General features: G+C 38.9%; 1 protein-coding gene across 1 annotated transcript in view; it reads right to left on the bottom strand.

The window, feature by feature from the left end:
* The window catches only part of LOC121943125 (Down syndrome cell adhesion molecule homolog), a 135,848-nt gene that overhangs the window by 94,911 nt on the left and 14,459 nt on the right, over positions 1 to 26,478 (bottom strand). Inside the window, 2 exon segments of the mRNA XM_042486543.1 lie at positions 21,037 to 21,183; positions 22,324 to 22,641. Coding sequence (XP_042342477.1) covers positions 21,037 to 21,183; positions 22,324 to 22,641 — 465 coding nt within the window.

The following is a 26,478-nucleotide window of genomic DNA, read 5'->3' on the forward strand; positions in this document are numbered from 1 at the left end:
CAGAAAAGCCAGTGATGCAAACGGCTCAGATAGAGATGCCTTTCCATCGCCAGGCCCACTGCATCATCATCCAAGAGACCAGATCACACTGTCACCTCCAATAATGTCACACATTAACAACTTCATCATTCATCATATGGGTTGTGTCGCAAATTTGTTTAGCTTGATTCATTCATATGCAGTATACTACCTCGACAAAATCATAGCTATCATGTTTGTGTCTGTATATATATGTGTGTGTGTGTGTGTTTAGTGTGTTTATATGTGTCTTCAGTCATATTCATTATCTAGTTAAATCAATCTTGATTTAAATCATAATTTTGTAAATGTTTTAAAGGTCCAGTGTGTAGGATTTAGGGGTATACATTGGCAGACAGGCAATACAATATGGTAAGTATGTTTTCTTTAGTGTATAAATTACCTGAAAATAAAAATTGCAGTGTTTAGAATGAGTTTAGAATAAGCCGTTACATCCAAAAACAGAGCAGATCGCCATGCTGCACCGCCATGTTTTCACAGAACATACCAAACACTGGCTTTAGATAGTTTTGTGTTTTTGCATCAGCTACTTTAATTAGTTTTCTTCAAAAAGCCAATCAATGTTGATGGAAACACTTATTTTTTAATGTGAAATTGCTTTATTCAGTGTTTTTAACAGTTTAAATCACGGGGTCTGTTCTCTGTGGATAATTCGGCTCGTGGTAAAAATCTCCTTAACAATGAAACTACGGAAGCGGGGAGTCCACAAACTTTGTGTGTGTGTCCTCTGTCTTACAATTCTGTGGCCCCTCTCTAAATTCAGACTTTTTTGTGGGCTTGTTAACACGGCACAGGTGGAACTCATCGTGAGTTATATTTTCCCTCAGTGAGAGTTTAAGGAGTTTGAGTCATGGTGTAGATAACTGGTGTGTAAATCCGGTCAGAGCTGAACAGGTTCACGGATGAGAGGAGCAGCTGCTACAGGGACAAGTGAGGGCAAACCTTTAGACTCTATGTTTCACTTTCACTGCGCCTGACATTCAGTTGCTCTGTCTTTGCCAACAGTACGCTCTGCACTCCAACAGTTTGGTGTAATGAATAACTGCACAGCATACACATTCCAACAGCGCTCCTTATGAACGTTCCAGCCCAAAAATTATATGAAATCAATATGTGGCAGCAGATGTATTAACTCAAATAAATTAATGTGTAGGGAAACCCTGATCTTTTTCTAAAGTTGCATATAACATGTTTAAATATTTTTTTAGCATAAGGTATAGCATAAGGAAACTCAAGTACTGTATAACTATATTGTATAGTCAGCTTATTGTAAACTGAATTAAACCACTGAAAAGAGATATGCTGGATGATGCTGTACCCACATTCAGTTAAACTAAATTTCTTTTGTGGTGGTGGACAGTATGAACTTTGTTGCTTCTCACTATTTGAGTAAATTTAGAGCATCAACAATCAGTTGACAGCATTAGGACAGAGATGGATGAAGTTAAATTTGGTGGGAAGTAATGACTAATGGGAACAATGCGTTCTTTCTGTTTATCCTCTCCCAAACAAATGCTATGGTATATATCACAGCCATATCACAAACACACCATTCTACAGTCATTATCATCATTATTACAAATCCACACTGCATAAAAAACAGTCTACACAGCACTAAACTACCCTGAACTACACCGGCCCACAGACGCTAGCAACAATTAGAAGGTGTAATCTCTGCACATCTATCTGCCAGGAGGCCCAGGCACAAACGCTGAGCAGAGGGAGAGAGGGAGAGAGAGAGAGAGAGAGAGAGAGAGAGAGAGAGAGAGAGAGAGGGGAGAAAATAACCATTATTATTAGCAGGCAGGGCTGTCTGCATTGGAGGCTTGATCACCTTCTTTACACACACAAGCTCAGAGTTTCTGGTCTTTGTACAATCAAATGACACACACACACCCCTCCTATTTTGCCTTGTAATTCTGACTCAATACGGACAGTTAGGAGGACCACTGCTTTTGTTGTGCAGTCTGTCGCCATACTGTAATTGGGAAGTTGTAAAACCGTAGGATTTCTCATCCATCTCTGTCCTAATGCTGTCATCCTCCTGCCTGGCTGCTGATTACAGTCTGTGTAATGTCTGGCTGTGCAACACTGACTTAATGTTATTTTGCTTGAGCAGAGCCATTGCAGCGACCCAGATGTCCATATACTATAATCTAATCTAACATGGTTCTGGCTCTGGATTGGCTAATCCAACACTGCTCTTCCTAATCTGATGTCTAATAGGCGACATCTGGACAAGACGACATAAAAAAACACTGCCCGGAGACAATCTGATTGACTTGTTTGGGAACGATTATCTTGTCTGTACAGTAACTTTGTTTCTGTAAGCATGAGTTTATCTGCATGTTTACCACTAAATGTTATCGTGTCTTTGGGACAAAGCTTACAGGAATTGATGGTGATGGTCTGGCATTTGATTAAATGATTTCACTAACACTCAATAATGCCATTTTTATGGTTTTAACATGCCAACTGAACATGTTACTTCCTTTAGTTTGAAATTTCGGAAGTAAATAATGAAATTGTAAATTTTTAAATAGTTAATAAATAGTTAAAACACACTCCTCATGTGCACCTCTTCTTTCAGACAGCATGTGTCTCTCTGCATTCACACCTCTGCCTAAAAAGAAATGAATAAATATGCAGTCTATTTCTGCTGGTGTCAACACATTCTGTGGAGTGTGTAATGGATCAAATCATCAATAATCAATTGAATGTGTCACCTAGCAGAAGCAGCTTCCCTCATTTCGACCACTCTTTCTTTCTTCTGTCCACTCCTGAGGTGTGATGCGACCCCTGAGTGGATGCTCTCCGTCTTTTTCAAGCTGCAGGAGACCTTCTCAAAAAGCATAGCAACAGACCTGTCTTCCCTGTAAAAATAGGATTGGCTTCTGTGAAGCCGACTCGACGCCACAGATACAACACACACTTCACTTCATTGATTATGCGCCCAAGCCCCTCAGAGCCCAGCTTTACAAGTGATGTCTTCCCCTCTTCGCCTTGCTCACTCTCCTCATAGCTCCCATTTTCACCCTCTTGCGCAGATTTGGAGCCATTTACCTCACAACGGCATAAATATTTTAGCCCTCATGGATGTGGAGACTTCCCCTTTTTTTTGTACATTTCTATTGTTTCCCCTGGATAATGAAATGTTAATGTTATTTGGAAGCATGAGAGACATGCTGTAAACACAGGCCAAAGACAATCATGGCAGCTACATTTCAAAAATCAAGAAAAGTAAGGCTATCTGCCTGAGTGGATCCTCTCACAAAAACATCAAGACTTCGGCTTTGATTTCCACGCACTCTTCCACTTTGACCTAATCGTAACAGTACATGCAGAAGGGACAACCTCACTTATAGTTACCAGCTGAGCACATTTTCAAGTAACAGTGTTTGCCAGAGAGGCTGGAAATACTAGAGATTTTTAATTGTCAAAAAATCCCATGAAAACCCAAAAAACTGACAATGAGTTGATCCCACTAAGTATTCTCTGTGTAGCCAAAGCGTGATTCATTCACTGCTTAAAAACTATTTTAATCACGTTCCTTTTTTACACTGAACATGATCACAGTAGTGTATTTTGTGTTGATCCCTCGTATAGAGCCCTATCAACAAAAATAACTGGGCTGTTTTTGTAGCCCCTAAACCTGTGCAAATGAGAGAAAAAAATAGCGTGCAATCCAAAAAGCATGCACAAAAGGTGAAACACATGCAAACTGCACTGCCAAGCAGACAGCATCTTCAGTGCACCTGTCAAATTTGCATGTATGTAAAGTAGGGAATATTCAAAAATTTGGCGCAAATTTTCCCTCCTTCCTTTGCAAATACCATCTAATTCACAAAGACCAGTGCTAATTGCCACAGGCAGTTACAACTATTTAACGCCACTGAGACCCGTGTATTAAATAGGTGCAATTTCTTTCTCTTCAAAGCTTGTAAGCTTTGAATGATATTGAATTGATATTGAGTGATATTGTGGGTAAAATCTATAGTCAGAGGGGGAAATCAGGTGGGTTGTGAGCATATATCAGATTTTGAAATGAAACAATTCTGATGAGCTCAGGAATCATCCAGAAGGGCTGCCTTTTTACAAACAATTTCATCGTATAAACCTGGGATCTGTGTGTAACAGCCAAAACTGTGTGGATGTGAAGCAGAATACAGAACATTAATTACCATCAAATCCTGGCCGATCCTCTTAATGAAGAAACCGCAGCACTGTACATAAAAACGCACAACCTATATCTTATTTTGAAGACACGTGTATAGTGTGAGACGCTGAAGCCAGCTGCAAAACTGTTGCAAAACTTTTGCAGTAATTCTGTGCTTTCTGCAGTTTTCATTATGAACCAATCTGTATTCTCAATATGGAGAAAAGCCTGAAACACTGTAAAGCTTACTAAATTAAATCCAAAAGGAGGGAAAACTGTGCTCAGCTGCCAAACTTTGTGGGCGTGTTAGCGCCAGTATAATTAGTGCAAATTCTTTTGTGCAAATTCTTTTGTGCAAATTCTTTTGGTGGATAGAGTGCTAAAACAAGCAGATTGCTTCTGCTAATTCTGCGCAAACAATGATGCTATTAGTGGGTGCAATCCATTCTTTGTGGATCTGGCCCATAGTGTCGCGCTGCTGTAAATTCTCACCTGTGTAATAAATGTGTATTATTCCACAGCTCAAAATAGTCCCCAGCAAAAGAACAATTTCCTTCTGTTCGACTAACACTTGCTGAATCTACAGTGCCAGCCGTTTTATAAAATTGATTAGCCTTTTTAAAATATGACTATATATTCATGGCTTGTTTTAAAGGTTTTTGAGATTTGAATTTTCTGCAGGAATTAACCTAGCAACAACCTGCGGGGCTGAAACATGAAGCCAACATGAAAAGGCTTAAAATCGACTTCTTTGAACGACCACTTGGGGCTTGCTCCAAAAGCGAGTCAATCTCCATAGACCCCCATACTAAATGCCAAAATTTTCAATAGAAATAAATATGTTTACAGTCTGGTACAAAAAAACAAAAACAAAAACAAAAAAAAAACAAAACAGTTTTATTCGCTCTAGGGGGTGATTTTTACATAACTCACCCATTTACATTTTATTAAGGCTCATTATTTTAAGGATGTGGCCACGTTGTGTAACAGGCTGCCTTTGGATAGCGCCAGTTTCTTGCCCAATCATGGTCACTTCTGGCTCCAAAAAAATCCAAGATGGCAAGTGCCAAAATTTTGAACTGGAGGCCTTAAAATGGTACTCTGAAAACCAATGGGTGATGTCACAGTAGCTACGTCCATTATTTTTGCAGTTTAAAAAATTAACAGGTGTGGAGCAACACACAAACTCAGCTAAAGGGTACTGAGAGAAAAATTACAGCAATGGCAGCTTTGTCAATTTTGGGAACAGTAAAAAAGAAAAATAAATCACAACTTTTACAAATTCTTTTTTAAAAATCTAAGCCTCTGTGTTCTTCGGGACTCTTTCAATTTGCATTAAAGCCTTACAATTATAATTTTACATTTTCGGACTAAATATTCTTTACCTCCCATAACTGCTATGGTGCATATTCATTGTTATAATGAGCTGTTATATACTGATACTGTTATACTGCTACGTATATCAAATGTATTTTCACAAACAATGCCAATGAACAATAATAACAATAATAATATCAAGTGTGATAATAATAATAATAATAATAATAATAATAATAATAATAACTTGTTTTAGTGACACTTGTCACTGTTTTATTACATTCTTTGCACTTATGGACACGAGAGCTCTGTGTCATATACAATATGGGGTCCACACACACCGTAGCATGCTGGTATTTCATGCTAGCTTTCAGCAGCTGTCTATTACCATCCAATAACACATCGAGAGAGGTATAAAACACAGGCAGCGGGACAGAGCAGGCTCAGCAAACAAACACACTGAGAGGTGGGGAGAGAAAGGACAGATGTATTGAAAGCTGTTGAGTGATGTGATTTTTCTTCATTGCTGTGCATAGTGTTGACTGAGAGGGAGGGAAAGAATGATATGCAGCAGAGAGAGAGGGGGGGAGAGAGGTGATGTGTGCTTCGGTAAGAATAAAATCCTTTCATATGGGTGTTAAAAAAACAAGGCCAGACTATACTGTACAGTACTTATGGAAATATGACACACAATGCATGGCCATTAGAATACCTATGGCATATTTCTCAGTAAGGCTTTTCTATGACATTCAATTCACCGTCTGATTCAAAATTTGTTGGTAAAACGCGTCGAAAAAGCAAATCAAGCGTGATCTCTGATTTCAGCTCAAATGCTCAAGTTATTTTTGGACAAACCCAAATTCTGCAAACAGTATGTTCTCATTAATGGTTTCTCACCACATCTATTTGGGCATGATTTTAAAGAACTCAGATTATGGGTTATCCTGGATTATGCAAAGGACCCAGTGCACAAACACTTATCAGTTTCATTTCTTTGTCCTCCCAATGATATTCATGCCAAATCCCACAGCGCCGTATCTTTGCTCACAGCTGGCAAGTGTAACTAAAGGATTATGCAAGCAGCTTCTACAAGCAAATAGATTTCTCCCTACTTCAGAGGAAACTGCTAGTTATGCAGCGCCTATCTGTCCGCCAGGCATGCACAAAAACATGTCTCCCATTTTCATTTTTTTTACTTGTTTTAACAGTGCATTTCAGAGGGAGATGGAGAGGAAAGGGGAGAAACAGGAGAGCAAACAAAACAAGCGCAGCGTTTGCTGTGGTCTACGTGTAGGCACAGTCATCCTGTATCACCAGGTGATTGCAGAGTCCTCACCTCTGCATTTATGTGTTGCATGTTTTACTGGAATATGGCAGTTAAAACAAGAGCCAAATTTAATCGGAACTGGATTTGCATTTAGACAAGGCACTGCCACCACCTAAACAACCAATCAGGATGCAAGGATGCCACTGGACAAGCTCTGATCGTCCACCAAGTATTCAGCCTTAGCTTACAACTGATACATGTGAGTTGAAGCTCCGATTACTTCCCGTATGCAAATATTTCTGAAGGTCTCTTTCCCGTATGACTTCCAGATCAAGCCTTGCCTATGATGGTGATTTCTGATTCTCTGCGTGGCCTCCCCACTGTCCCTGAGGGAGATGTGTATTAATTAGCATTGATCTGGAGCAAGAAAACACAGAGCGGATTGGGACAGGTCCAAGGCTATCATGGATACAGGAGCTTACTTGAAATACAGCACAGAATACATTTACATTTTACATTTTAGGCAGCTAACCGACAGACAGATCTGGAGCAGAAGAAGACGAAGACGAAGACATACCTTATTAATCTCTAAGGGGAAATTCTGTTTTTTTGTACTTTGTTGTTATTTACATGTTATATACACAGACTCAAAAATACACACACAGGCACAAACAGGACCTTTACACTTGCATTAAATGATATCAGAGTGAGGGGACTGCCCATGGTCAGATGCCCCAAGCAGCTGTGGATAGGCAGTGGTGAAAGAAGTATTCAGTTCCTTTACTTAAGTAAAAGTAATAATACTAATACTAAACAATTTAAATGTTACTCAAGGAGAGTAAGCAAGTATAATCACAAAAATTTAATTAATGTATTAAAAGTAAAAGTGCCCAATGCAGAAAAACAAAGGGGAAAAAGAGAAACAACCTAAATGTTTATCAACATAGTTGCCAAATCATTTTCTGTCAATCGGCTAATTGATTAATCAATTAATTATTTCAGCTTTACTTGTATAAACTGTAGATTGGGTAGATAAGTTTATAACAAAACATCATACTTTAAAAAATATTCTATAGATTTTTAAATTAAAAAATCTTAACCTGTAAAACAACCACTAAAGTTATCAGATAAATGTGGCAAAGTAAAAAGTACAATATTGTAGTAAAATGTAGTAAATGTGCATGGTGAAAAGAAAATACTCAAGTAAAGTACAAGTACCTAACTTGAGTAAATGTACTTAATAACATTCAACTACTGGGGCGAAATGGCGCTTCTGCAGCTACCAGTCTGCACAGGGACTTGAACTGGTAACCCTCTACTTCAAAGTCCCTGTGGACTGAGCTATAGCTGCCCATGAGTGCAAGAGTGGAACAATTTCCAGGTGAAAATATTCATACAGGTTTTGTGCAGTCATACATAAACACTTTATTTTAACTTTGCAAAATATTCCAAATATGCCAGTGTCTTTTTGATATCAACAAGTATATTTTAAGTTGTAAACATCAAACTTTGAGTATCAACTTTTTCGGTCTTCCTCAGATTCTCCTCAGTCCTTTTTTTCTAATAAACTGCACATTACTCAGGGTCATAGTGCTGATCTAGGCTCCCTCACCTGGATCCTTTTGACCATTTTTCTTCTGTAATGACCTGAAAGCCATAATGTAAATGTTTCTAGATCAGCAGTCCTAATCGCAGACCCAAGATGCAGTCCATCTCTTCTTGCTGAGCAGGCAAGGCCTCTTTGAGCCATTATGCTCCAAACAGCTGTGAATGCCTTGTTATGCGCACAGCAGTGTATCACTGGCGTCAAAGAGAGAGCAAGTAATATCTAATTCAGATGAAAAAAGGGGCCATCTGACATCTTTGTATGTGCGGCAAACTCAATTTAGGATTATTTTGACCTCCTTCTCCTCTCTCTTTCCTGTCTGTGTCTAAGCCACAAGGCCTCATTTGAACATCTCGTCCTCCACACACATTTTGTGCTTACCATCAAATCCCTGCAGAAGCTGTGACACTGCATTTTCATTGATTATCTTAAACTTTGGCAATACACTTTTTTATAACTGAAATGGAGTTTTGCTGTATTATTATCCTTGATCTGATATGCTCTGTGACTACTGAAATGATTGTTTTATACATCTTGAACCGAAAATTGTTGAACTCTTCCTCATTATACTGTTCAATTGCTCATTTAGGCTTGCTGTTATGTGCATGGCACTATGTGAGAACCAGGCTGTTTCATGTGATTCAGCAGATCTTGTGCTGTGATAATCAGCCCGGGAAACAGCAGCATTTTATTTTGTAACTGCAAAGATTTTATTTTAAGCATTTGGCCAAATCTGTGATGCACTAATACTGACGCACAGTAATAAGTCACAAGGATTATAAAGAAGAGAATTGTGAAATCAAACATGTTTGCCTTTTAATTTAACATATTTAGACAAAAAAATCTGCTATTTTGACAGTCATTAATCCTTTCTTAAAGCACAAGTTGAGCAAAAACATTCTTTAGTTCCACATTGTCAAATGTGGAATTTGCTACTTTGTCTGATCTAAAATTATAGTATATTTAATATCTTTGGTCTTCAGGACATTATGTTGGGCATTGTCACTATTTTTGGACATAGTATACACCAAATAATTGATCAGATGTACAAATAATACGAAGATTAAGCAAAGAAAAGCCTGCTTCTGGTAAAAAATAAAAAATAAAGGTCTGTGATGTCTTTTGATATGGCTTTGTGGTGAAAGTGCTCAGTATTATCTCAGTCACCTGCAGAAAAGTCCTAGAAGAATCTCATGTGCACAATGTTTCCATTGTTAAGAGAGAAGAGACAGAGGAAGGAAAGGAGAAAAAGAAAGAGAAATGGAGAGTTTGGCTGGGAGAAACAGACAACAATTACACTTGCCCTAGAAGGCCGAGGGAACCTGACCACGTTGCTATGGAAACTCAAGTACAGCAGAAAGTAACAGGAAAATCAATTCAGATTGAGCTTATCTCTCCCTCTCTCTCCCTCCCTTCTCATTTCACAAGGACTACAAAGCACATGTCCACTCTGAATCACATTTTAACTATTGCCTGGCTGATGTAGCACTAATCACAACAAATCTCAATGATTTTTCTTATAATCCCCAATAAACAAATGTGGATTTTGGTGACCAGAAAAATAATACGCACACCTCTGAAACTGCATGAGAGAAAGATGCAAGCATGAATGTGCTACGACTCGACACAAATCACCCTCTGTCTCAGGCACACCATTCATTCTTGCTTTCTTTCCTTTCCTCTTCATTCGCTCCCTCAGAGGGGCAACAGCAGCTGTATGCAGGTGATAAGCGTGTGCAGCGATGGGCGCTCGCCTCTGATTGGCTGGCTCCACTCCTACGCTGATGTGAAGATTGCAGGCTGCGCCTGTCAAAAGGCCACTCTGCTCGTGGTTGTCACCTTGTGATGTCACTGCCACAAATGACAATTTGACTGGCCATACTTACAGTGTAACAAGATATTTACATCATTAAAACGTTAATGTTTCTGCATGACACATCCTTTTACTTTTAAGAGCCATCATATACAGGATGCTAGACATATTTTTAAATCAGAAGTTCACAATATAATCAGAAATGCATCAGACACAAAGCCTTGGCTGCTTTGCACACACTTACAAGAACAGCTCTGATCATCTAAGAGACAGTCAGGTTACGACAGGAACTGACTGCCTGCAGCCTGCAGGGAGTTTGGGTGTTGTTTGGATCTTAGTTGTTGGCTGTGCAATGGCAAGGTGAGGTCAAAGACGGGCTGAAAGAATACCCAGTGTGTGTGCGTTTGTGTGCTCTCAAGGCTCATGCCAAAGCGGAGGCAAGAGGAGAGAAAACGAGCCTTGAAGAAAAATAATGATGCTTGATGCCTCATACATCAAGAAAAAGATAGCGGGTCACCTTGTAGTGAAGTCAGCTGGTCATTTGCTACTGAAGGAGTCAATCTGAAGAATCATTTATCGAAATCACAGGACAGGTGAACTGAAACTGATATGATGAAGTAAGACTGGGCAGTAATTCAATATTTTCTTTATTATTCTTATATGTGATTATAAATATACCTAAAATTTAATATATCAGTGTAATTAACTTATTCTTGTCAACACAGCCCTATGGCTTTGGGTACGCTGGTCAGTTTTTGTCCAATTACACATTTACATCAGCTTGCACTCTTAAAAGCAATTAATACAGTTACAATAGGGCTGAAAATTGTGAGCACTTTTCTTGATTGATCATTGGTAACATTGAAGAAAAACTAAAAAAAAAACATTAAAATTGCTTATACCAAACAATACCAATAAATCCATCAGCAATTAATTGTTAACATCACTTCGTCAAGCTTATCTCTTTGCCGTATTGTAATAAAAGTGCTAATTTCACCAACAAAAGCAGCCTCTGAAATCTCTTCTGATACAGAGCAGCTACTGGTACAGACCCAGAGCATTATATACAAAAAATATTAGAATTAAAAACAACAATAATGATGAAATCTATGGCTGATATCTATACCACTAGGCAACTCCCACCACAATAGCTAGATTGATAAATAGCACTATGGGTAAGAAGAAAAATACGTATTTTTAATTCTGGGGTGAACAGTCCAGGCTTTCTAGTAAAAGTTCTAATAATTTTTCAATGTTATTATTTCAACCTTTGGAAAGCTTCCTCCAGATCTACAAAAGTCATTATGTTACTATTTTTACAGGCTGTACTCTTTGTGAGGAGTAAGATGAACTTGATTGTGTAAAAACCTGTGGATTTCCAATTTTAGACAACAAACTCCATTAGATCTCTTCTCGTGATTGGTGTCCAGCAGGTGCTGTAAAACCATGATCATGTCTAATCAGTGTTACAGATGCCCAGCAGGCGGGCACAGGCACCAAGGCTCTGTGTGAAAGTTTAAAGAGGCTCAATGTGATTTACTGTATTTTTCCAGATTTACCACCCTGGGAGCAGAATAAGACTGTGTATTAATCCTTGATTGGATGGAGGACGGGAGAGGAAAAAAAATGGAGTGAAAAATCCCTATTAGGTCAGCAGATTGATTTGAGTTATTAAGTGCCCTTTTTTTACTCTAATCAGTCACTTTTAAGATGGGATCAGACACTGCTGCATTATGGGACGTGACTGAGCATGCCAGTTTGTCTCCATTTCCCCCAGTGCTTCTGCTGGGAGCATATGGGAAGGTTCCTCTGTGAACCACACCACCTGTCACTAACACACGCAGACACACACATGAACAGAGGGGGTTTGCACCTACACAGCTACAGTCACCCAGCAGCCCGCATCCAGGAGAGTTTATAAACAGAAATTAATTGCTTGTTCCGACTGTAATTAGCTCACACCATGCTTATTACTAATCTGTGTCTTGGCCTGACGCCAGGCCAGTTCTGGCCCAGCTCCAGTCCATTTTCAACACAGTGTTGCTCTGGCAGGATGGACTCGTTCCACTAACTGAGCTTTACTCAACTGTACACACATATTTCTAAGTTTCTCATATTAATCTAATTCTATTACTGTATGTAGGGCTGGTAGATATGGAAAAAATCAAATATTCCAACATTTTAACCAAATATGGAAAAAATCAAATATTCCAACATTTTAACCAAATACTTTGGTGTTGCAACAATACTGTAAGGCTGACTATTGGTGCTTTCACAAAATATTTACATTTTTTTTTAAGGCCAAAAAGCATTTCCCCCCCAGGCAATCACTGTAAAATAAAAACCTGTAAAATTGTTAACAGGGGATCGCAAAAGTTCAACCAAGGTCAATTATGAGTCTTTCTGTTATGGATTTTTGATACACTGAGGGTTTAAATTAGTAAAAACCTGAGAAAAAACAATTTTTAAAAATCTGTAGTGTCATCACAGTGTAAAGTCTATGAGCTTAGTGGTAACTCACGGGTGAGGCCAGTGGGAGAAAAACTACTGCACATATTTAGTGGGTCAAATACTATGGAAGTAAACCTGGAAGCTAGAACACCTTTTTGGCGTATGCACCAGCGGAGCAACTCCATTGGAATGAAGCGGCACCCTTTTGCCATCTGGTATCTGGGTATTATTATACATCTACAGTAAAGCAAACAATAAAGCAGCTGAAGCAGTCTGGTAAGTTCAGAAAATTACAATAATTTAGTATATTATAGCCTCTACAACCACGAAAAGAAAACACCTAGGTCAATTATATTACACTTTCCAAAATCTGAGACGATATCATATCTCATATCACGACATCGCTATAATGCAGATATATTGTCCAGCCCTACTATATTTTATTTTCTACTAATGTTTAGTCTAATGTTTTGTTCTTATTTGACCCCAATAATGTGCTGAAACTGCCACAATAAAGTTTAACTGAATGTAGTCTTGATATTCTCCACTTTGTCTCAGTGGATTTCATATGCATGAATCATGCACACACAGCCCTATAAAAAAGATTCAGGACATTACTGTAAACCAGATTCCTGCAGTATAATGATAGCACACGCGACTAAAACACTGCTTATTTAAGCTTCTGCTTCAATCCAAATGGAAAACAAAGGGGCATCCCCATCACAGAAAGCCAAATTGCCTATTAAAGATGAGAGCATGTTCAGTCTCCCAATGCGCCCAGCCATCACCACCCTAATCATTCCCTGCCTAAACCGCCTAATGGATGCCATATTGCTACTGTTTATTAGTAAACACTGATGGAAGAGTGCCCGCTTCAACAGTTGTTGATTTTGTCTATCCGTATGGAGTATCAGCTGGGAACCACAGCCACCGTGCCAGAACGTTGTCTGCTGTTCAGTCTCCCATCACTAAACAGATTGCTTTATTGTTTTATGTGCATAGTGATTAGGATGTCAGTAGATGGCATAATGTAATACATAAACCTTGGATAAAGCATTAAACAAATCTGAGAACAGCCCTTCTTCTGCTGTTTCTACTTCATTACATTGTTCTGCTGGTATATTATGAAAGAGAATGTAAAAGCAATAAAAAAAATCTATTTATTTAGTATTTCAACAGGAATTACAAGTGTGTACGTGAGTCGCAAAGCCAGAAGGACACTCCAAAGATGACCTTAGGTTTAAGATGCTTTTGGGAAGCCCAGTCCAAGATCGATTTCCCTCCATCTCTGTCTCAGTAACCCTTCTATCGATCCTTATCAAATATGTATCACGTCCTCAAGCCTTCACCGCAGCTAAGATGGAGACTTCAAACAGCAGCAGCTCAAAGAGAAAGTCAAAGGAGTGCTAGGTTTCTTTCTTTCCAAATGGCAAATCTCATAGCAGAGGGAAGAAACCAAAATAATTAAGTAAAAATACTAAAAAATCATAGCCAAAACATCCCGAAACCACTACATATTATGAAAGCTTTAAAATGAGAATGTAATCTCGGCTATATTTCAAAAGCTGTTACATCAAAGCATTCAAAATAATACTGAACAAATGCTGTCCTAAAGCGAGCTTTACAAAAGACAGTTGGTTTTGTCTGCTACAAAAAGGCAACAGAGAGACAGTGTGCTTACAATGCATGAAGGAAACACCCCCCAACTATCTCTGCTCTAACCTCACTTCTTACTAAAAGCGTCTTGTCTTATCCTCTTCCAATTCCCCAAACTCCCCTTCACACAGCACTCATATGTTGCAAATGCACAGAATGCATCCTTCAGCTCATGTTCCCATAATTCTCTGTGGCAGCAGCGTGATTAATGCGCACAACTATTGATTTTTTTTCTTTGCTGTTTTTTTTTTAAAATTCTTTCAGGAGAGTGCCCCCCCCCGCCCCAAAACACTTCCTACTTGACAGCATCGCACTTTGCACTCTGTCATTCACACGTACGGACGATGGACGTGCATTCTGGTGAAAAGAAATTCCCGATTACAGCACCTTTACACACTCACTGTGCAAACAATAAGCACCCCACATCTCCCTTAGCTTTCAGGCAGCTGTGTGTGAGTGGACTGGGAAAAGGGGTGCAGTGAAAGACAAGGGTCAGCATTTCACTAACTGCTGATCTGTGTGGGAGGAGGGGGGGGGGCAAAATGATAGGCTGTGTTGTTTCCATAGGGTTTCACTGCAGGATGGGTGGAGTAGCGTGCAAAAAAAGCATATCAATGCACCCACAAACAAACTCAGACATATATATGTACAATATATCTGCACGCATGCACATATATTGTCCTCTGAATTGTGGTTAGATGCAGGGATCACCCATTTTCCAGGTTCTGAACAACAAAATTAACCAACCATTTTGTACAAGGAGAGACAGAAATCTGGAGAATAAAAGGCAGAGGTGGAGTGAAGGAAAAATGAGGAAGGGGAAGAAGGCAGAGGGAAAAGATCATGTGGCTTAATGTGACGCAGTCCCTTGTTTACCAAAGAAAAAGCCTCACCCACTCCCCTCGTCTCTACCTTTCAGATCTCCTCCTTCTCAGTCTCTTGTTTCCCCAACTCTCCTCTCACTTCCTCTCCTCTAATCTGCCCTCTCCTCCTCTACATTTCCTTGCATCTTCTTTCCTCCCGAGCTCATTTCTACCACTGTGCCCTCCTTTCAAGGTTGGCCTGACTTTGGGCGTGTTGAATTTACAGCCCCGTCTCCGCCTGCCTCTCAGTGCCCTCACTGTCAATCTCAGTGAAAAATGGAGGCAGTGGCACATCACTGGCATGATAAATTCCCGTTGAGCAGTGATCCTGTAAACCAAACACCAATAGTAGCCCCTTTGAAGACATCCTTAATATTCCAGCGAAAGAGCTGGTGGCTGGTTAAGACTGTGATTCTATTAGCAAGCAAACTGTTTAATTAGCCTCTATAAGCACTCACAAGAACCCATGAGAGAGGAGTGAGCAGAATGCGAGAGTGCAGAGGCACTTTCATCGCTTAAATGCTAAACGCACAGTTGGGAAGCGGCCGACATGACTGTGACTGAAAAATGTAACTGGAGATTTTTTTAACTGATGCCGTGAGTATTGGAGGGACTTATTTGCATAAAGCAAATAAAAAAAACAGCATTTTCCATGCAGGAGGAAATTGACTGGGGCGCTCTGCCAAGCAGGTTATGCAATGAGATGAGAAGAGAGGAGAGAAGGCCGATAGTCAAGGCCAGCGGAGGAGGATGGAAAGGAGTGGAGGACGGGGACGAAAGGAGAAGAGTAAATAAAAGGAAACAAGAAAATAAAACAAAGTGAAAAGTGAGACGAAAAAGTGGAAAGGAGAGGAGGAAGCTCTTACTAATCTCTCCATGTTGTTTCCAATGTGAATGCAACATAAACAATGTCAGCATCTGATAAATATTACAAAATATTGGGGTATCGTTACATAATTTTCTAGCACCATATCAACATATAAGATGACATAATAAATTCTCTGGCTAAAACAATTGAAAAATTTTAAATATATAACCCTCTGAAACCTGAAAAAAATGGCCTGATACCTTTCTAAAGCATGGGGAAAAGGCAATGAGCAACAAATGACCCAAAAAATTAGCAAGAAATTAGTAAAAGAAAATAACTTGAAAAGTTAAAAAAGAAAAAAAGTGCCTAAAAATATAATATAATTTAGGGGCATGAATGTAAATATTTAGTGATGATGAATATAAATTGTTTTTCCCTTGCTTTTCAAAATTATTTTCTATATCTACTAATTTCTTGCAATTTGTGTAACATTTCTTACACGGTTGCTTTTTTTTTTTTTTTTACCATGTTTTGAAAGAAACAGCACCAGTTTGCTTCAAGGTTTAAATCCTTTTGTATGTATCATAATATTGTCCTTCCTTTGATCAAACATGGGAAAGACGTGATAAATAGTCATATACTATAAAAAGGATGGAGTAGCAAGATGGAGGCACATCCAGGAAGTAGGAATGGCTTATAGAGTCTTCCCTCTACATCTAAGAGTGCGTCTTAATACAGAATAAAGCTTGACGCCCTCCATCTCTACCCTAATCTCCAGCCTGAAAAGATGAAAGGCCTGCTTGTTTGTTCCATGAAGGAAACCCTATCTCTCCTCGCAAGAGGAGACCTCTCTCTTTCCATTTCTTCTTTTCTTCTCTCTTTTTTCTCCCCGTCTTACCTCACCTCCCCTCACCTTTTCCCTCTGTTCCCATCATCTCCAGGGGCGATATACAGGCCGCCTGTCCAGCCCGCACTTCCTTATCTAAAGCTGTGTCAGGCTTCTCGTTGGATGAAGGTGCTGGTGCACTGTTGCCCTCAGGGACAGTTAGCATTTAGCACAGTTAGCACCAGATGAGTTTGTCTATAGAATTTTGAAATGCACGCAATAAATGAAATATTTGCTCTCTCCATGAAGAGTAGGAATTAGAACTGATAGTATTGTATTGGTACCAGTGATGTTATCGATTCAGGTTATCGCTCTGATTCCTTGTCAATTCAATTACTGAATCCTGATCAGTTTTCCCATGGAATTCCTGGAATTTTTCTGGATATTTCAGCATTTCGCTAATGTTTCCACCCTTACTTGACTTTATAATTTTACAAACATCACAAGCAGCACTGTTGTCACCCGTCTTCCTGAAATGAAGCTACGCTTTGGACTATTTCTCCCTCTCCACCATGACTCTGTTGTAAGTTATTAGCAGCACAGACAAGTGAGTTTGACATCACTGTGCAATGTGCAACGATCAGAAAATATGTCACAAGTTCCCTGACTGTCTTAAAATGACTTGTTTTGTCCGATCTGTCCACTGTTTGAATCTCAAAGATATTCAGTGTACAATCAAAGAGGACTAAGAGACACTTGAGATGCTGAAACCAGTGATTTCTGGTCATCTTTACTTTAATTAATATCTAAATAGTTGTCTATTACCTGTTGATCAACAAATCCATTAATCAACCAATTGTTCTAGAATATTGAAAGAAAGAAATTTTCCTAGCAAGAATGACTTTTTTTTTTTTAACAAAAATGATGTTCAGTTTTGAGAAAATGTGTTTCATGTTGAATTATGACCAACACCTCACTATTTTAAACCCATTAAAACAATACCCATTAAAAAACCCATTAAATTTCTCTCATACATCTAGATGTTGATGTTGATGTTGATGTTGAGCACAATATCATCCAGTTTTCATTAATGACACAAAATCTAATTTGAGTTTTTGTTCAATTATTCATTTCAGTTGGATTACAACATGCCAACACTTACAGAACAAGATTTCAATGGATGCAAATGTTGACATGTGCATAAAAAGCTCTGAGAGCAGCATTGTGTGTATCATTGGCTGTAGAGATTATGTTGACTCCATGCTAATGTTGCTTCTACATCTTTAGAAGGTAAGAAAAGTCAATAAGAACTCGCTTATTGAAGATGTACACACAATTGTACATGCTATATACATAGTAAATAATCTGAGCTCTGAGCTGATAGATTAGAAGTAATAGGGCACATCAGGAGGATTCAAACAGTCAAAATTTTACTGCAAGTAGACACAGAATTCATGCTCAAATTGCACAACAGACAAGCGAATGCATCTTAAAGGAGAGTGCAAGGACTCAGAGACAACATGTTTTTTTTAAGTTTGTTCAATATCTAAGCACTGGTTTTGTTGAAGTGCTTCTCTACAACCAAGGCTGCCTGGTTCATTATGATTCCTCGTATCATGAATGATGAGAGACAAAAGATAGGTAGCTGGAAAAATACACAACATCCCAGCTCCAACCCTTTTCAAAAGCACGGCCACTTGAAACACACAGCAGCATGTAAAAAAAAAACCACTGCACAAACATTAGCATGTGCACACCACTACACAAAGGTGCATGTGACAACACTGATACACATATAAAATAAAGGTCCACCATATGAAATCCTGGCAGCAACACAGTAGGACGCAGCTCGACCCCTCCCCTCCCCACTCTTTTCTTTCTTTTTTTTTTTTTTAAATCCTCTTTCATCTCTCTATTAGCTCTGTCAATTGTTTATCAAAAGCAGCGAGGAGGCGATTGGAGCCGGGCATTTGAAAGCTCGTGCTGCGAGATCCATTTTAAAATTCATGACGGGTTAATGGTATGTTAGTGGCAACATTAGGACCCAGTGAGCTTGCGTCGTGCTCATTCACATTGAAAACAGGCCGCTTCAAATGACTACTAAGCAGTCCTCATTCTGAGAGGTAATTCATATTGTAATTAACTTTTCAATCACAGCTGATTAATTAAGACAAGCCTTGGTCTGTAATTATGCATCTATTTTTGACCCTAATGTGAATCACTGGATATTGAAAGATTTCAGCGGCCGTGATTTGAGCCTCTAAAAAGCACATTTTTACCTGACGATACTAAACTAGCCAACAAATAATCAGTGATGATCAAAAGTTTAGATGTTTCCAGTTTTGTAAACTATAGATTTGCTTAATAATCAAGTAACATCATCCACCTAAATTGTTCAAGAACACTATTGTGGTGTCTAGAAATATCTCAAGCCTCGACTGTTCTTCCTCATATTCTGATGCACAATGCAAGGGTAGGGAAGTGCGCTTGATGTTACCGTTCCCAACAAAAAAACAGAGATTAATAATTCAGTGTGGTTGTTGGATAGCTTTATTTTGTGTCCACTGAGACCACGTCTTCTTTCATGAAAAAAATGGAAAGAACAGAAAAAAAAACTAGGCTGGGTCAAGCTGCATCCAGTTGCCGTTGTCAAGCCCTGTTGGTATCCTTATGGCCTCTCCCACTCGTGCACGCGCTTCACGCTCACACCCAAACACACTCGCACACACATACTTCTAACCCTCACTCCTAGAGTAAACATACCCTCTCCATAACAGTGCGAGGTGAATCCGCTCATGCATCAGAATCGACCATCAAATATTTATCACGGAGCAGCAGTGATTTTGACAGTGTGCTCATGCTTTTGACAGCACTCGCCTGCTGCAATACTTATTGGAGTAAACACGGACAATCCAATATCGTTGTTCTTTTGAACGCTTGCGAAAGAACTCAAAGAACACCGGGCACACAATATAATCCATCAAACTTCACTGCACGCACACCTACTGTTGAAAAAGGACAGATGTCAATGCAGACACTGTAACCTGGACTGATTTCTGATCATAACTGAGTTCTGATTGGCAATGATTGTATTCAGTATCAAAGAATGCTACACAAACACATACAATTTAAATGTTCTGCTGTATTTCCTTATTCAGGCCGACGGACCTTTGATAAAGATGTAGAAGATGTAGAGGAGACATGTTAAAGCATATTTTCCTCATAATGGACACCAATTACCAGCCACAGATGTGATAAACATCATCTCTGAGTCTTGTCTACATGATTCATTTCATTTACAGAAGGTAATCATATCTGCATGCTGCATATTCGCCCGCTCTCCGTGACATTAGGCAATGTCTTCAACCGGCAGCTCGCAGCGAGTAACTCTAGTAACCTCAAGTAAATAAGTCACTGGCATGGATCAGAAGACACATCTTCATGCTTGAGCAGACACATTTAAAATGCCACCAAAACACCGTCCCAGATTCTGCCCTCAGTCAAATGACATCAAGTGCTCACTTACAGGTCCCTGAACGCCCCAGTATGAAGCAAAATCAGCCAGCGGGCAGTACATGGAGCAATCAAGAGATAAGCATCCCATTTAACTTGAGTAAAAATCCAACCCGCAAAACATTCTGGTGTCTTGCATTTTCATGCTGTGCCACTGTATTCAAACGAGGAGGGTAACTAGGTCAATGATGCCATGTAAACTGTTCCACTTTACCCCTTGCTGGACTCAAAAATGGAGTTGGCTGAGGTGAAGTGTGTATAGGAGAGAGAGGCTCAGTGATTCAACATGACAGTTATCAACATCCTCTGGCTAGTGAGAGGACAGGGCTGTGCAGAGCTGCAGAGCCCCAGTAATGGCAGACTACGACAGAAAACAGGTAAGAAGATGACTCACAGTTAAACAGAACACTGTGTCCAAACTAAGAGCAGGGAGCAGAGCTGAGCAGGGAGGAGGGCTCGGATAAACAGCCCAAAAAAAAAGCAACACACCTCAGTCAAACATTTCATCTTGCAGTTTTGAGGAAAAAATGCCAAATGTGTGCTTTTTTAAACTGAAGTACCTTCTACAAAGTCATTTTTACATAAACACTGGCATTTAACCTTCATACACAACACACTTGGCTTGACATTTAACAGGGCGTGTCCTCGGCTTCATCTAAACGCTAAAAGCTCAATTGTGATTCAACTGTTTACAGTGTGGACAAAATATTACGTGTCTTACCTGAGCTGAGTGAAACTGTGTCTTTCTCCCATGATACAACAGTGACGTAGGCCTCAACAGAAGCAGGGATAATGCACTTGAAGACGGCTACACTGCCTCTCATAGCCTTCTGGTCGGCTACTCTGACTGTGTAGGGTTCCCGTGAAACTGTAGATCAAGAAAAAAAAACATAAAGTTGCATTCATAAGAGACCAGCTGAGTTAACTCTGGTATCACAACGCTGCTTTTTGAGTATAATTATGCAATATTATCCCACAAAAACAGTATTTTAGGCAAGATGATGTTTGTTCCTCTCTTGGCAATGAAAATTAATTGATGAGCTTTTAATACTCTAATAATATTCTAATACTCTAATAATAGAGACTAAAATAAGATATACAATGCAGGATTTTCCTAAAAATCAATATATAGAAGTTATCCCTCTCAATCATCACTTAATACCCACTAGAAGTGTGTGACCGCATATTTTTCTCCAGAGACTCTGCCCTCTGCTTGTGTTTTCTTATTTACTTATTTCCTGTGTTCGGGATTTTTTATGGACATGTACCCCTACAGTGCTCAGGCGAGGTTGAGCCTTTAGCGATCAGGTGCTAGGACCGTAAGCAGTAGGCGTCCAAGAGACACAATACCAATAAAACACATATACAGTAAAGTTAAACGCCAGACGATAGTGATTCTGGGGTTGGCCTTCTCCCTTTGAAACCCGAGCAAATTGGCTTGATTTCTTCCAAAAACATGGAAAGAAGGCATAAGGCACCTTAAGAAGTAATGACCCAAAAATTAGCAAGAAATTAATAAAAAGTATGGGAAAATTATCCGAAAATACTCACAAAAATATGAAAGTAAACAAATGGAAATAACCGAATTATAATATTGAATCTGTATTATTTCATTTAAAAATTTTTTTTTTTTTTAGAATTTTCAAAATGTACCAATTTCTTGCAATGTTCGGGACATTTGAAATACATCAAACCTATTTGCTCGGGGTCCAAAGGTTTAAAAACTTAAATTAAAGGCGTCACAAAAAGTGATGTTGGTTTTATATATTTTTTGAATAATAATAAATAATAATAATAATAATAATAATAATAATTTAAACTTTCACTCTTTACAGGATTTATGTATGTATGTATTTTTACGACTGTATTTTACAAAAAGAATCACTAATAGCAGTTTTGCTACTTTATCTTTCTCTCACCACTACTTCTACAAGACTTACTATTATTCCTCACCACCACCATAACCATGAGTACTCATGGTGCACACAGCGCTCCTCTGTGGACTCACCAGCTTTGATGTGGACATCCTGACTCCTGATCTTGCCAGAGGGGTTCTCGGCAGTGCAGTAGTACGTGTTGTCGTGGATCAGCTTGCTGAAGCTGGATGGCAGGAAGTTGAAGATCTGGAGGGTTCCATTGGGGTGGACGTGGCGGATGCCCGGGACATCGTAGATCTCCTCGCCAGTCGCCAGATACCAGCGCAACGAGGCAGGAGGCGCGCCACCAGCAGGACAGGGCACAGAGGTCCCTGTGGTGCTGGCAAATACTACCTCTTGCAAAGATGCATTGACAAAATATAAGCTGGAATGTAGGTCCTCACTGAAAACTGCAAGAGAGAAAACACAGGATGTTCACTGTTAGAACAATGTCTTGTATTTGATTACTTTTCCTGTAAACAGCTTGGAAGCAAAACCTTGAATGTAGATCTGAAAAGAATCTGGAGCAGAAACCACAAACATTTGGCAAAAAATGTACATTTTGATCTTCTTTATATTCAGATTATTTGGTATTCGAATATGAAAATGTGAAAAATTAGAAAGCATAAATTAGTATTCCTCTTAGTCATTCACTAAGTGCTTCTATTTATGGAACATGATCAGTAGATTAGGATTCATCAATCTATTCCCATCCCTGGGACCGTGGGAACATTAAATTAACATAAACTACTATCAATTATGAAATAAGGTCAGTTGCCTTGATCATGTTCAAGCTTTAATTTAAGCCAGCATCACAGTAAAGAGACTAACGTTAAATGCAGTTTACGCAGGAGCATTCTCCAGAGGAGAGAAGGGTAATAAATGTCAATGTTGGACCAATTAGCTTCATAATAATCTACAGCTGTTTGATTTGACTGATGAAGCCAGCACATGTTTAGAATCTGAGGTTCTGTGTTTGAGACAGTCTGTATATTTTTGTATTTCAGGCAAAAATACTTGTATATACAGTATTTGTGTGTGTGTATCTCGCTTGCCATCTCAGCCTGGTGACGAGCCCAGAGGCTCTGCACTAAATGGCTTACAGTGGCACTGGCAGCTGGCTTGGACCCTCCCTGGGGAGAAAACATTTTAGCACTTCATAAATTCCTAACAAGGTTTCAAATTGCAGACGTTTCCATCCTTTTCTCTGCTCCAGCAGCGCTCAACCAGCAATGAGACACTCCAATGACCTGCTTGTGTGCACACACACACATTCACACAACAGTCGTTTGTTGTTGCAAATTAAGAATACTCATTTAAAATCATTAGCACACTGGCAATCAATACTGCAGCATTTTGCACAAGAATGTGTTGACATATTGAAGATCTGGACATTTGCAGCATCCCTGTAATGCAAACAACTCTGCAGTGTTACATAAACTGGTATGCACTGGCAAACATATCCAAATAATGTGAACTGTGTTCATCCACAGACAGAAAGAAGAAGAAGCTGTGTCCAGTAATTCTATTTGTGCACAATATCTTAGTATGTTAGCACAATTATTAATACTCAAGTCCTGTGTTCAAAGAATTTGGTGATTTTTTGACAGTTTCATTAAATTGGGTTAAGATGTGATATGGCAAAATGAAGGCCAGAACAAGTCATCCATTAAACTACAAGGTACTTTTGTTGTTAGCAATATGTCAATTTATAGCTACAATGGTGGAGAGGCACAAATTGCATTTACTCAAGTACTATACTTAAGTGCAATTTTGAGTTACTTTACTTTCCATGTTTTGCTTCTTCTCAACCTTCTTCAGCACGTAAAGCTGCTTACACCTTAATGCATCAGTAGCCTTTTTTTTTTTTCCCATGCTGGATAAGGTTTTTCCGGTATTTTGTTTTTCTTTATTGTATGTGTAATTTGGTTGGACCCCAGGAAGAATAGCTACAGCTAATGGGGATCTTCATAAACTAATAACAGGCAAAAATAAGCCTTGGGCTTCAGCCTATTCCTTTTTCAGTTATTGACTGAGGAAATTTGTGTGAAATAATCTTTTGTACTCATGATGCATGTAACCAAAATAAAATGAATCATTCATTCATACATACTTGTAAATATCCATCAGTCTATAAGAAAAAAAAATCATGAATGAATCACTAAAAAAACTGCACATTTTACAAGATTTTTTTTTTTTCTGTTGAACTGCTTAAATCCCAATCCTCATAGTAACGAGAGTCCTTTGACAACCATATACAAGCAGAACCTGTGAATTTTATATAGCATATTACATATAAAACACACCAGTTCTTTAGAATATTTGACTTCAATAAAATAAGAAGAAGTATAGTACACATGCTCCCAACAGAGGAACTTTTGTATACACTCCTGTACAGTCTCTTACATCAAAAAGTTTTAGCAAATTTGAATCTTTTAAAATGCAGTGGGATAGTGTGCTGAGTTCTCAGTGGGTCTGAGGCACCGACCAAGATGAAAATAATACATCAAAGTCATATTAAATTCTGATTCATACTCTTTTTTTCCAGCTGGCACAGGGAATATCAATCTTCTCAGTGCTCTGTTGATAATACAGACCGGAGCCATGAGGGGAGGGGGGATCAAAACCCCACCTGTTCATGGACGGTGCTCAAGGTTAGTGAGAAGGAGAACACACTTTGAAATCACTCATTTCTATATTTTAAAACACAGCCTTCACTGGTGTTACATTCAGTAGATAATTTCTGTGTGTGACACATGAAAATGTGATTATACTTAAGACTCTCTGTAAGTTTGGCTTATATATTAGTATTGTTGTCAGCAAGACGCAGTCTGAGATTCTTTGATGATATTTTATGATCATATGAAGGGATTCTGGGACATAAGCAAAGACAAACAAAAAAGGTAATTTGAACAAATTTAAAAAAGCAAAGCATTATTTTTCTTTATTAAAAAAATCCTGTGACAGACACAACCAGCACACATCAAAGTTTTCTGCAAATACAATTTGGGTACTTAGTTAATTGATACTTTGAACATTACAGCGCCACAATGGCAAACGGCTGGAGAGAAGTACATCAAAGAAGTGTGTGGTTGCTTGGAAAGCTTCTATTCTGTGCAAGCATAGGAGAAATTGGATTAGGATTTATGTCATGGCTGTTTTGATATTCGTCTATTTCACATATGAAAAGTACGTGAGAGCGACTCAATTTAGACTGCCTGAGTGATAGCAAGATTGATTTAATTAAATACAGAAATGGACTCTGGTGGAAGGGTGCATATCACTGCTCTACTCGTTTTCCTAATTGACTAAGCTCAGGAGCCCGGCCACAAATGGTCCGGTGACGCAGGTACATCACTCCGTCAGACCTCACAAAGAGCGCCGTGTCATGCCCCAACAAACGGCCTCAGGGCCCGACCACTTAATACATTGCCCAAGAGGAAATCAGTAATTGGCATAATTTTTCATGAGCTAAACCGTAAAGGTGAAATAAATGACACTGTTCAATAATGCATTATATGCATCTATAATTGACTATGATTTTTTTTCCCTATAGGATATCTTAAGAGAGAGGAGAAGCAGGAAAAAAGCTGTTTCATTTAATCATCGGTGGGGATAACACATGACTCTGGGTCATACTGTAACAAGCAACTAAATACATTAATTTTTCTACTTATGTGTTTTAGGATGTATATAAAAAATACACACAATAAAATAGTTCCTAGATTAAACTGCTTTCAACAAGGTCTGTGGATTATCTTGAGTTACTGGGTAATAAGTTCTGGAAAGAGACATTGCTGTTGAGTTTTTCAAACGTACTTTTTTGGCGCTTTTAGCGCCATAAGCCAAGTGCCATCTAGTTCCATAATATTCAAAGGACAGCAGACATCTCTACAGACAATATTTCAAACAGTCTGTAACTCACACTAAAACGATCTAGAATGACAAATTGCACTACAGAGGAAAACATGTATTTTTGATTTGGGGTGAACTGTCCCTTTAAAGAGCAGGGCAGCATGACTCTCATGCATTCTGAGTATTTGAACCAGCAAATCTCGACAAGGCTGTCTGTAGTCTTTAAACAACAGACAACTGTACATTTGACATTGTTTTTGGTTTTGGTTTTGGTTGAGAACAGTGCTCATGACATACCTGCAAAGGCTTCGATTAACCTTCTGGGGTTTCTTAAGACATTTCAGTTATCCAACAGCTATTCATTTGTTTGACTGATTGAAGATGTTGACAAC

The sequence above is a fragment of the Plectropomus leopardus genome, chromosome 5, assembly GCF_008729295.1.
Source record: "Plectropomus leopardus isolate mb chromosome 5, YSFRI_Pleo_2.0, whole genome shotgun sequence".
In the NCBI taxonomy this organism is placed as follows: domain Eukaryota; kingdom Metazoa; phylum Chordata; class Actinopteri; order Perciformes; family Serranidae; genus Plectropomus; species Plectropomus leopardus.